This window comes from Sebastes umbrosus, chromosome 16, assembly GCF_015220745.1.
Source record: "Sebastes umbrosus isolate fSebUmb1 chromosome 16, fSebUmb1.pri, whole genome shotgun sequence".
Lineage (NCBI taxonomy): Eukaryota > Metazoa > Chordata > Actinopteri > Perciformes > Sebastidae > Sebastes > Sebastes umbrosus.
This window is the reverse complement of record NC_051284.1, coordinates 27,916,053-27,929,050: the sequence shown is the minus strand read 5'-3', so window position 1 is coordinate 27,929,050 and position 12,998 is coordinate 27,916,053. Positions and strand designations below refer to the sequence as shown.

General features: G+C 42.1%; 1 protein-coding gene across 2 annotated transcripts in view; it reads right to left on the bottom strand.

Annotated features, from left to right (window-relative positions):
* gfra4a (GDNF family receptor alpha 4a) overlaps window positions 1-12,998 on the bottom strand; it is a 169,180-nt gene that overhangs the window by 23,959 nt on the left and 132,223 nt on the right. For both annotated transcript variants that reach the window (XM_037796815.1, XM_037796816.1), the window contains exons 4-5: window positions 5,609-5,948; window positions 2,527-2,636 (exon numbers count right to left, since the gene is read on the bottom strand). In XM_037796815.1, coding sequence (XP_037652743.1) covers window positions 2,527-2,636; window positions 5,609-5,948 — 450 coding nt within the window. The remainder of the gene's footprint in view (window positions 1-2,526; window positions 2,637-5,608; window positions 5,949-12,998) is intronic.

The following is a 12,998-nucleotide window of genomic DNA, read 5'->3' as shown; positions in this document are numbered from 1 at the left end:
GCTATAATCAAGTTGAGTTATTAGTGTGCATGTAGATGTATTCATTATGAGAGGAATTTAAAGAGGAATAGATGAAAGCGGAGTGAATAGAGACACAGGCTGGAAGGTTAGTTAAGCAGGCGAAGGCTTGACATTACGGAGCCAACAGAGTTGTTCTGCATATTTCAAAAGGAATAGTTACTGGAAACCAGCTCCTGCTACACATTTCTCTGATCTTTCATGACAGGCAATGTGATTTTCTTTGTGGATGTATTCATCATATAATAAAAGAGACAAAGAGCTGATTGCTTATACAGCATCTTCCTCTGGATCTCCCAGTGGGTCTTATTTGAACAATTACAGTAGTAGGTGTTTAGCCCAGGGATTCTCAAAGTGGGGTCTGTGGCACTGTCAGGGGATCTGCCAAATTATTTACTATAAATAATAATAATATTGGGTAACACTTCATTTTACAGGTCCACAAATTTCATGGTAATTAGGTGATAATTAGCAAGTAACCTCTCTGAAATTTCTTAATGGCTTTGGAAGTACTGCCAAATTACCCCAATATTTACCTCGAAATTTATCAAAAATGACTTTATTATAAACATGATTTAATAATTATATGCTAAAATAGCATATAATGGTTCAAATAAAACCAAAACTAATATTATATTATATTTCAAATAAATTATTTGCTAATTATTATCTATTTACCAGCAGACATGGAAATAAAGCATATCAATGAACTTTGTATTCTTTTCCTGGAAATGTATTAAATAAATTACCAGCTATTGGGAAATAGCGGAATGTAATTATTAAATCATGTTTATAATAAAGTCATTTTTTATATATTTTTTAGGTAAATATTGGGGTAATTTGACAGTAATTCCAAAGAAATGTAAAATACTTGATAATTATCACCTAATAACCTTGAAATTTGCAGACCTGTAAAATGTGTTACCTAAAATTGTGCTGTATCATTGAAAAGTGCATGTCTACAGATGGGGGATATTGTGTCAATTCCTCCCAACCATGTCAGCTTTGGGCCAGTTCATTATTTTTAAGTTGAAGTGCTTACTGAAATATGAATAATAATAATAACTTTATTTATATATCACCTTTCAAAACAAGGTTATGAAGTGCTTTACAATAAAAGCATGATACAAGTAATTGACATCCAGAACTTAAGATTTAAATAAGATAAAATCAAAAAAAAGCTACAACAATGCACCATCAGTTAAGAAAAAGCCATAATATCAAAGTGAGTCTTAAGAAGAGATTTAAAGGAAGATACTGAGTTTGCCTGTCTGAGATCCTCTGTTCTGAAAGTCAGCTTTAGACTGGTAAGTTTAAATATCTGGATTTATTACGACTATGCCACTATGTCTTACTACTGTTCACTGTTCTACTGTTCACTTTTAAGATCAATTACTTGAAATGTAGCCTATAAATGCTGTCAAGTTGAGTCTGAATGCAATTTGAATTAAATCACCCTCTGTTTAAAAGGTATATAAGAAGTATTAACATTCAATAACATTGTAAATTTCCCCACTGTGGGTCTAATAAAGGATCATCTCATCTTATATTAACATGATTCAAATCAAAATGTGATTCTGTTTATCACTATCAAATGGGTCTGAAGTATTTAGGTTGAAAAGTTTTAGAATACAAATAGTTCCAATTAAATCTAAGAGTACAAACAGTAGTAAGTATATGCTTAATCTTAAAAGGCAGCTTAGTGGACTTTGATGAGTGCAGCGACCCGCAGTACAAAGTCCAGCCACTATCACAGAGGTCTCTCTCTTTCTTTTTTTTATTCTTTTCTGCCTTTGGTGCTTTTCAGCATGAAGTGATTGGGAAGTCATTCTCCAGGAAGGGGTTATATAGCCCGGTAGCTTGTATTTTTAAAAGAGGTGGGAAATAGAATTGCTGCACTTTGAGGCAGTGTGGCGAAAAAAGTTTTGATTTACCTCCATTGATTTTTCTGGGTCCCAGACTTCCAAACAACAACACCTCAGAGTCTCACTTCTACTTCAGTTGTGTGGAATGGCCAATCACCGGTGCACACCTTTCTGTCTCTGTCTTCCTTTATCTGCCTCCCTCAGTCCCTCTAACTAAACAACCTTATTTTCCCCTCTTCGCAGCAGTATTGTCCTATAATGACATGTTTAGACCGAGTGGTTTTTAACAACCTTATGCATTATGTGATCTTTTGTTAAGTTTTTATCTAAAGTACAATAAGGTGTGTTCTACGCCTCCGTCTGTTCCCTCTCATTGTCACGTCAGGGATAATTCTCTCAAAACACCAAGTCAATAGTTGTAATTGCACTTATAATGCCAACGGCTTCGCCGGGCATGCTGCAGCCACATTAATCAGCGCTCCATCGATTGTTGAACAGCGCTTCTCATCGCAATCGTTGATTCATTCTTTTGAGTCCTGTTCGGTGTCTGCTCTCCGCCTTCCTCCCTCTGAAACCTGTTTGTTCCTGATCCATCACAGAAGGTGGGTGAGCCGGAGCTGGCACACAAAGATTTAGTTCTTACCAATCAGGCCGGTGTACGCAAGTAGACACGCTCCGTAGTTCTCCTGCTTGCAGCCGCTGGCGCTCTGCTCGGAAGGTTGGCAATCATACTGGAACTGTGCCCAGCGAGACCTGTGGGAGCAATAACATGCCATCCATCATTTACTGGTGCTTGGCAGCCTGCTGCACACGTCGTGTCACTGAGGGGTGGCCGGCACCGCTGCTTTCTCTCAACGACAGGATGTGGATCTGAAGCCCACCACGCTCACCTACCTACTCCTACGTCAACTCCCTCCACCCTTCATGATCTCGCGCTCTGCAGCACTTCACTCCCAGTCCCTGGCGACAATCATCCCGCTTCTTTTACATTCCTCCCCACTTTTCCCAACGAATTGTCTTCTGGACGACTGCCAGGCCGTAAAGAGTCAATGAGGGGCAAAGATAGGCCTTGGCTCTGCTCTCTAAATACCGCGGGCGCTGTCTGGCAGGCCTGGCCGTGAGGAGATTAGACAAATATGGATCTTCCATATAAATACTTCCTCCCACAGCCGCTCTGCCTTCCCTCCTTCACCTTTCCTGCCAGCCGCCCGAGACATCTAGCCTCATCATCATCATCGTACAAGGCTATCTCGGCCATCATATCGCATCAGCGGCCCCCGTCGACTGGCATTTGCAACGGGATCCCCTCAGGGCACCGCGACTCCCCGCTCTCTCCTCGTTTGTCATGTCATTGTAATGATGTGCGTAAAACTCATAGGCCGTGCGCTAAGTGAAGGCGTCCTCCGCAATCTGCCGGTTAATGCCAGCTGACTGGTGTTGGATTGGCGGGCCGCGCGGGGGCCTTGAGATGCCCCATCCATCGGGGGCGGCAGTGGGGAATAATGCCTGATCGATAGCCGTGACAGATGAAGCCCTTTGTCTTCCTGACATTTGAAGAGGAACTAGATTAAACGCTGGCCACCATTTGCTGTCAGAGAGACAGGAGGCTGACTGGATGGGTATGAGAACTCCATGTTTTCAGTCTCCGGTGATTGAGAGAAATGCACCGTCTGAATTTTAATGACTTCATGAGACATTCACGATTGGACGTTGACAATTAATTTAAATTTGAATGAGATATTTGTGTCTCACATATCCTGGGATTTACCACAGAATAAATATGCTTATTCAGATGTCTTGTACAGAGGGTCAGTCAGTTTACTGATCCTGATGATGATGATGTCTCAGCCGTGCACTGATAAATATTTTCTGGCAAGAAAGTCATGTGTGAATCCCGAGCGATAATGGCCGTTCTTAATAATGACTATTTCGCGCGGCGGCTTCTTGCAACCATTAAATTCTGCAATCAGAAAATGAATGCAGAATTTAATTGAACTAATTAAACAGTTAATGAGTGTAACAATTTAATTAATTAAACACAGCTGACTAATTAAATCTAAATGAACATATCATACCAGCCGGACCTATCTTCCAAGACACACAGTGCCATTTATTGTCCTGAGGGAAAGTCATTGTGCAAGGCCACCACATCAACAAAGCACTTCATACTGAAGACAACAGTGGTAAAGATACCACCGCGTTAGCCATGAAAATTAACTTGAGGCAACTCATTTTCATAAGTAATCCATTTTCTGCCAAACAACGCACTTAAAAAAAAAGTATGTGCTCTTCTGCAGTATTTTGGTTTGGTGCATTCTGCTGTTGTTGTAAAGTTTATAACAAATGATGCTTCACAATAAAGCCCTAGTAACGTGAACAGGCGAGAGGCCGTGTGTCGCAAACTGCTGTAAAAACCCCAATTGAGATGCATATTCCCAACGTGCTGTATACACGTCCAAAGAATGCTCCTAAAACCTGGACAATATCGGCATATCCCACATGTCTTAATCGTAAAATGCCTTCTTTGTGGAGCAGTTTAAAGTCTGACAAAGGAGCTTAAATAAAAGTGGATTGTGCAAGACGGCTAAGTTACAATAGCTTCCTGTGTTTTAGACTCTCCTTTCCCTCCTCAAAGGTCGGCGCTGTCCAGACGGATTGTTATTGGTCAACAGTCACAAAGTTTAACTCAATGGAAAACATTTGAGCAAATCCACTAATTATGACATTTCAATTGAATTGAACCGAGTTTGCCATGAAATGTTGCTGTTTTAAACGCAGATGTGACTGAGGTTGCAGAGTGTACGTCTTATTAAAACTACATTCATAAATCTTTTGCGTAGTGTGAAAGTTGTCGCTCAGAGAATCATTACCCAAATCTACAGCTCAACAGAGCCGTTTATCAGCTAGTGGTGAAAATAATCAATTAATGCATCTTTAAGGTGAGAAACTACCAGTCAAATTATGTCCCTTTTTTACTAACGTGGAGCATTACTTTTGATCATTCACAAGGATTTCCCGTAATTTAAAAGGTCCTTGTTCATTGTGTTGGTTTTCCAGTCTGTATAGATGAGTTGCTCCAGCTCTCACAGACTAGCTCCTCGAGTCAGTAGTAGAATAGCTGTCCAGTGTGGAACAGCAGAGAGCCAAAGCAAACAAGTGGCTGGTGAAGCTGGTCAAACATCTAACAAGTCAAAGAGACCCAGATTGTTTTCTCAGGAGTCGGCAGATCAAACAACATGTTGGATGAGTCGGTGACCTCAGGCAGCTGTTTGCTAACAAGTTAAACATAAAAACACGATAAGCTGGTATCGTGTATCAAAGCTTGTTTCTCCATTTATGTGGGAGTCCATTTTCTCCCTCCAACCTTAAAAAAAAAAATCTATTACAGCTTTAAATCTTGGACATCAGAGACATCCTTACCTTACTGACTTATTTAAAGGTTCTATATACGGGATTCAAGACAACCCGTCTATAGAGAACCTTTAACTCTCAAGTCACTACGAACTCTATTTTACATTGTACAAAAGAGGGACACAAAACATCTAATAACTAAGGCATGCTTTAGAATAATACAAAGTGTACATGATTTGCAGTAACGGAGCTAAAACATGTAAAAACAGAAGCCACAGTTGCTGCAAATGATCAGTTCAGTGAGTCGAGTGATGCCAACTCAGGAAATTAAGTGGCAGCCGGCAGCATGTAAGACAACATTTTCTAATTTCTACCTGCAGACGTAGTCGGCTTTGCAGATCCTCAGCTGGGCCAAGCAGTTGGGCTTCTCCTTGTCTTCGTAGGAGCAGGACGGCACGATGGTTTGCCGGCGGCGCTCCGAGCAGGCCGTGTCAGTGCAGGGACAGAACAGCAGCTCGTGGGTGTAGTCGGGGGGGACGCGGTCAAAGAACTTCCTCAGCGCCTTGTTGCACTTCGGTCGGTTACACGGCCCCGAGCGGGCCGACGGCTGGATGCAGGACGAGACGTACTCCGTGCGAAGCTTCTGACACGTCTCGTCTATGTTACACGCCTTGGCAGCATCCAGGCAGCGGTTCACCGTTGTTACTTCAGACTCTAAAAGGAGAAGAAGACACAAATGAGTAGCAGAAAGCATTTTATCCTTCTGTGTAGTTTGAGAAAATCAAATCCCAGGCAATGTTTACCAATGATTTCTCGGCCTAATTGGAGACGGTATTGACTTCACCTCCACGCTCAGATGCAGCGTTGCATTTACAGATGAAAAAAAAAAAAAAAGTCTTCAAGTACAAACTAAACCAAAATGATGATTATATGTAATAGGCCCCCTCGCAATGAATAGAACATGAATGGTGTTTAAATGTTGTATGAGATCGGGCACTGGATGTGTTTCAGCAGAGGCCTAATGGCTGAATATTTCATTCTGCTGGGTTAATACTGCTGCATCGCTGAAAAAGCGGCTCCTCCATCTCTCCAACCGCACAACAAGGCCTGTAATTACTGCTCCTTCACCTTCATCCGTCTATCCAACACTCCCTCTCCCTACATCTGGGTCCATCCCTCACTCACCTGACTCCCTCCGTCCCTCGCCATCTTCCTCCCTCGCTGTGTGTCTGCCACTCTCAGCGCTGCCATCACCCCCCCTTCCCCTCCATCTGTCTCTCCTATTCCTCCATTCAGCTCGCTCTCCTCCATACTTCGTCCATCTCTACATCACCTCAGCGCCGATGCTCCCTCTGACTCCCGCGGTAATGAGCCACCTATGTGGAGGCGGCGGAAAGCCCCTTTCATAACCACCTTTTTTTGGCCGCATTATTTCCCAATCCATCATCATGCGTGTTTTTCTTTTTCCCAAGCGATCTCCCAGTCAATACAGCCATGATGACGTTCAGCTTCCCTGGCAGATAGCACCGCTCATTAGTTTGTAAACTGCCTGTAGTTGTGTCTCCTGGTGAGTTTGGCTCTCACCAAGCTGTCATATGAAATATGAATGGCCTTAGAGAGCGAGCTAACAACCCATCGCAAAGCATAGGTTACTCCCAACTTAACTGCTAAGCAGGCGAGGGGGGGAGGACCTGATGGAACTCCAGGTCGGGACAACAAATTGCATCCAGGAAAAGGAATATGCACATAAGCACTCGTGAAATCCTTGTTATCATGTTTTTTTTTAAGCTGCTATGTATTGAGAGGAGAACATCCTGATTCACATTCAACCTTACACACATTTACACCTCAGCACTGCCCAGTACAACCACAGTCCAGAGCTGCTTCCTTATTGGACCCACCGGAGGCTGAATGCACTCTCGCTCCAGCTTGTTTTCCAGTCGCGGGCCTGCTTCTGTAATATTCATCAGCACATCTAAATATGAGATCTACATTGCAGTCTGTGAGTAGTTGGACAGTGAAACATTCGGTTGTTTCGGCTCCATAAAACCAGCACAGTCTATTTAAATGATACAGTGTCTGAGCCAGAGAATTTTTGCCGAGCTTTACTCGCGTTGAGTTGGACCGCAGGTATTAGTTGTGTTCTTTCGCTCTAGACGCGCCGAAGCGGAGATGGAGCTTGTCTCCATAGATACCAACACCAACCATTTCCGCCATCAACCATGGAAGAAATAACCACTCATGCTGCTTTACACATGTTGTGGAAATCCCAGATATGTCGGAAAACCAAACGCCGTCGTGTCTGAGTTCATAACATCACCCGGCGGCGAGCTGTATTCACATACAGTGCCGTTGCACTGACTGTATCTAGCAAGCCACTCGTTGCTACTGCGGTATGAACCCAAAATAAACAGATTATGCTGTGATTTAATTGCAACAAACAGATCAAAGGGATGCCGGCATAACTACATAATGATGCCGATTTGTAAAAAGTATGAATTCATGCTTTGTCATGCCTGTCCACAAGACGTTCGGAGTTCGGATCAATCAGTGCCAGGCTATGCAGCTGCTCCATCAACACCTAACATAACGTCATCGAAGCATAAATACGGCAGCGATGTTGTTTATACCATAGACAGTCTGTGGTTTGTACACATACATTTATACACAGAGTATCGTCCGGTCTCTTTTTTGCCATGACACTGGATTGTAAGTACTGTAGCTGAGTACAGCAGTCATCCTTCATGAAGCAAGCTGGAAACCCTCCAGAGACACTTTTCAACCCCACATTCAAAAGACAGACTTCCTTTAAGAGTTTTTGTTCACCTAAACTGGATGTAAACAGTCTCAAATTAAAGCTTCACACTTCACCCTCATAGTCGCTGTATCATTTCAGATCCTGGTTTCCTTATTGCTTTACAAAGCCTGTGACCAACATGTTGCACTAGAGAAAGAAAACAAAACTGCTGGTATTTGTCTTAACCAAGGTGCATGAAGTAGAAAATCCCAGTAAGGAAAAACAATCTCTGACACTCTCAGAGGCCAATGATGCATTAAAGAGCTTCTCTCTTGGTGCAGAACATCTAATGTGTTTAAACAGAGGCCCTTTCTTAAAACACCGACTTCGCTTTAGTTAACTGATGAATTGGTAAAGGGTGAAGTACTCCCGTTGTTTGAATACTCCTCAAAATATGATGAGCCGTGGCTCCGGCTTGCGTCTTTGAAAAGGGTCATTACTCTGTTTGAGGGAGAGATGCTATAAGGGCGGAAAAACATCCATTAATCACGTCTTTGTTGTTTTGGCAGTCGACTTGTCGCGATGCGTGGCATGGATGTCAACTTTGACCTCCCACAGAGTCGCTGCAGTGAAATTTACGAGGCGGCTGTACAGTGCAGGTCTCTGGAGCTGCTGTAATTCAAAGCAGCCTTAAACAAGCGGTGTTATTTTAACAAACAGGTCACAGCAACGTGTCGTCAAGCATGTCCACTGAATCTCAATCGTTTAGCTATTTTGGTAAACATTTTTCCATACAGTCTCACACATACAGGTGAGGACAGTCTCACTCAGTTACGCTCAACAAGCCTGTAGAAGACTAGAATAAACATTTTCTGAAAGAAATACGTGTGATTGCTGCAAACTGCTGCTTGTCTATAATTAATATAATTAACAACAACAGATGTCAAAAAATCTCATTCAAGCATCAATCTGCCAAACACACTGCTCATGTTTAGCTGTAAATATGTATGGAAGGAGAATCAGGGGTGTCAAACTCATTTTAGTTCATGGGCCGCATACAGCCCAATTTGATCTCAAGTGGGCCGGACCAGTAAAACCATTGCATAATCTATAATTAACAACACATCCAAATGGTTTCCCTTTCTTTAAGCGTAAAGTAGTAGGAGTATATTCTGAAAACGTTCACAATTAATGAAAAATCCATTTACAGAATACATGATGAACATCCCGAGATGTCTGGCTGATCTCTTGGCTACGACTAAAAACAGACAACTCATTTATCTTCTCTGTTCCCAGTTGTCCTTGCAAGTTCTTGTGTTTTTTCTCTCCATAATTAGTCTGAAAATGGTGCTGAATATTATGATCCTTGAGCACTGAAAGGTGATGTGAACACGCCAAGCTCAATGGCTTGTATAATGGGATGTATAATCACGTATCCAGCCTGTTACTCTTATTAGGACTGCCCAACCCCCAGTGGACATACAGGAAAAGCAGTGCATTTTATTGAAACATTTTAATCAATTACTTCTCTGCAATTTTTAGACTTGCAAAATCATCCAGTGGGTCGGATCGAACCCTTTAAAGGGCCGGTTCTGGCCTTCGGGCCGTATGTTTGACACCCCTGAAGTAGATTCTTGCCATGGAATAAACACAACAAGGGCTGACATTTTGAAAAAAACAGAGGAGCAGTAGAGGATCAGTGGGTAAAAAAGGAAAGTTCCAAGTCTTGTGACCCGTTAAAGGACCAGTGTGTAGGATTTAGTGGCATCCATCCCCCCCCTTCCTCCCCACAAGTCAGAATAATAACAGAGCGAGAAGAAGAATAGTGGTCGTTTGCAGCTGTGACATAATGGATTGGTTAAGGAGATGAGGTTGAATGTTACAGCACGCATGATGATTTTGTGGGAGACCTGAATGGTGCTGAGCTGATATCAGCATCACAGTGAACCGCTGAGATTCATGGTGGGTTTGAAAATAGCTGGCTGAGATGTGGAAACATCCATGAAAATGAAAGAAGCCGGAGAGGAGCTGCAGTGTACAGAACCTCTGCTGTGGGTGAGTAAATGTACATGCAGAGTAAAGATTGGATGTACAGGAGAGGTGGTTGTGATGCCAATATGTACTATAAAATAACAGTTTAACATAAACATAACATAGTGTGTTTTCCACACGTTTTTTAAACGCGGCATGTTTATGGCCCCGTCATCAAAAAGTGTGCAGGGAACGCCATTCACGGTTTCTAGGCAACAATAACAGTTGCAGCTGTTATCTCATTGGTTGCGTTCTAAAAGGTCAGCGGGAACGAGGTTAAAGATTAAATCATTCGAACTTTGACAGTGCTCGGTGGCGATTTAGAGCAGTGCGCCATCTAGTCTCCTGCTCTCCAAGTTCATATCGTCTCCAAGTTGTAATAAACCAGAATGTTTCTTTAACTGGCTCGTGTGCACATACAGTTTTAAAGTGCTGTGGGCAAATCTAACATTTCAGATGAGTGCCTTAAAGTTTAATGCACTCTATTGTAAAGCTTTGTTTAGCAGAGTTTCCATGCCCCCTGATCTCTGCAATAACACTGGTGAGGAGAGAAGTAGAACTGTTACTCAACCTGAACACAACCTGAATTTACCTTTAGGGCTATTATGCAAACTGTCTCCCGAGCTGGCCTCATCTCATAGCACTGTTAAATAATTTGCCTTTCTTGTCCCTGTGGTATAAAAGAAGCATGTGCAGTTTGCTAATGTCAGCACGCATCACCTCAGCTTTGAAGTCATAAAATGTGTATTTGACACTGATCCCTCATTGCCATTAGGAGCTGCCAACATACAAAACTACCTCGTGCAACTTTAATATCACGAGGATCCCCGTGATCATATACAATAAACATCACTGCTTGTCTAGTTCTGATAAAATAGACAGTGAGCGTCCACTCATTCTCTCCTGAGCAGCTCAGTATTATACATCAATATAACCCCATATATATTTCAGAAAACAAATCATGCAATTCATTACCCAGTAGTATAAAATATATAGCAGATTTAATGAGCAAATTATACATATCTCCAATATTAAAGTATAATTCGAATTTGTAAGTCTACCATGCACTCATGTTTGCATAAGCATGTTTATACATTATTGATATGCAGGGTTCCTGCACAGTTTCCATTTCAAAATTTTCCGGACCCAAATTTCCAGACTTCTCTGTAGATTCTCCAGACCATGTTTGACTTTGTGACTCTGGGTGCAGAGGATGCTGAACTATGCTGAACTTGAATGCAAGACTACAGGGATGTTGTCCTCGCATATGGCTTACAATGGCCGCCTCCCCCCCAATGTTGGAGATGTGAAACGATTTTACACAAAGTTTGCATCTAGGTTGCTTTTGCCATTTGGAATCCTTAGCCAACCAGGTCCATTCCCATGGATGTACTGTATAAAAAGACATCTGTAAATCAGAGGATCTTTTTTTTTTTTTAAGGTAAATCAACTTCCCAGTACGAACACTTAAATAACCCTCATTTAAATAATTATGTCCTAAATGTTGTAAAATTAACTAGTAGCTGGATCCACAGTTATTTTCCTCGACATAATGAGCGTGCATCAGACCCACAGGACTGCACCGCCGCCCTGCACGCTCATATGACATATTCGGTTCTGCCAACTGTAATTCATCACTTGATCACACATTATCTTATAATACACCCGTGGGCTGTACGCTGTAAGTCTGTACCGTGGATGTATTAACGTCTCTGTTCCCAAACAGCCAGCTATTGGCCAGTAGCTAGTAGTGCTAGTAGCATGACATCAACACAATTTAATGGAGTTGTAGGCTATTTACTAACACACAGGGCTCAACATCCATGTTCTGTGGTCTACTGGACATTGATTTTGGAGGTTCTTGACATGAAAAAGTTTGAGATTGCTCTCAAAATCTGGATTTTTTCTAACTTCCAATTATGTCCATCGCTCACTCTATGCTCCTCTGGGAAGCAGCCGGGCAAAAAGATTAATAAATAAATAATTAAGTATGTAAATAGTATGAATATTTATAATATTTTTATTGTTCAACACAGGCCGTTTTGGCAGCAACATTCAAAATATGACAATAGAATAGAAATTATTTTGTTTTACTTTTGTACAGCACTTTATAGGAGGACGTTTAACTGACGTCCGGTAGTCGCTTTCAGTCCAAAATGGCAGAGGCGTAGCTCTGCTGCTGGGCGCTGACGTTGCAATGTAACAATCAATTGACTTTCACTTCTTAGTAATATACGTTCATTGGCAGAGCTGTTTTGCAGGCTGTGACGTAGAGATGTAGAGGCAGCTCTGTGTAGGAGTGTGCGTTCAGTCGCATGCCTACTTCTTGCCTTGCTTTTGACGACATCAAGCTCGCTCTGGCGCGTGCTCTCTCACATAGCGGTGGCTGCCTGCTCCAAAACGCCATGACAAACACTCCGCTCGTACGATCAATTTATCTCTAGAATTTCTCAAACACTGGCCGAGCTGCTTTATGTGGGAAACACACGGTATTTAAATGTTTAAATTGAGCCGTGTCCTCCCTTTGAGCTGTCATTATCCTCTTGTTTAAACTTTTTTTTTTGTGTGAATATAGAACATTTATCATTATGCATGAATGCTTTCCACACTAATCACTTTTTAAGTCATTATTTAAGTTTTCGCAGACTCTCCATCTCAGCTTCACTCATCCAGAGTATAATTGCTGTCGGAGAAAACAAAACACTTGACTTTATGTCCTCTCCAGTGAAAAACAAAAAGTAACTCATCATTTGTGTGCAGCCTCTGTTTTCCAAACCTCCAACAGGAAAAAGAATATGTCGTTTGAGTAAACAAACCAGCTCTGTCTGTCTTCCATTTTTCTTTTTCTCGCTACCTCTTTCTCCCTCTCACTTCTTACCGTGCCTCTTCTGGTTTCTTTCTGTTCTTCACACTCTCTGACTCTCTCTCTCTCTCTCTCTCTCCCTCTCTCTCTCCTTCTCCCCCTCCAGTTTTGCTGCTTCCAGATGCATTAGAGT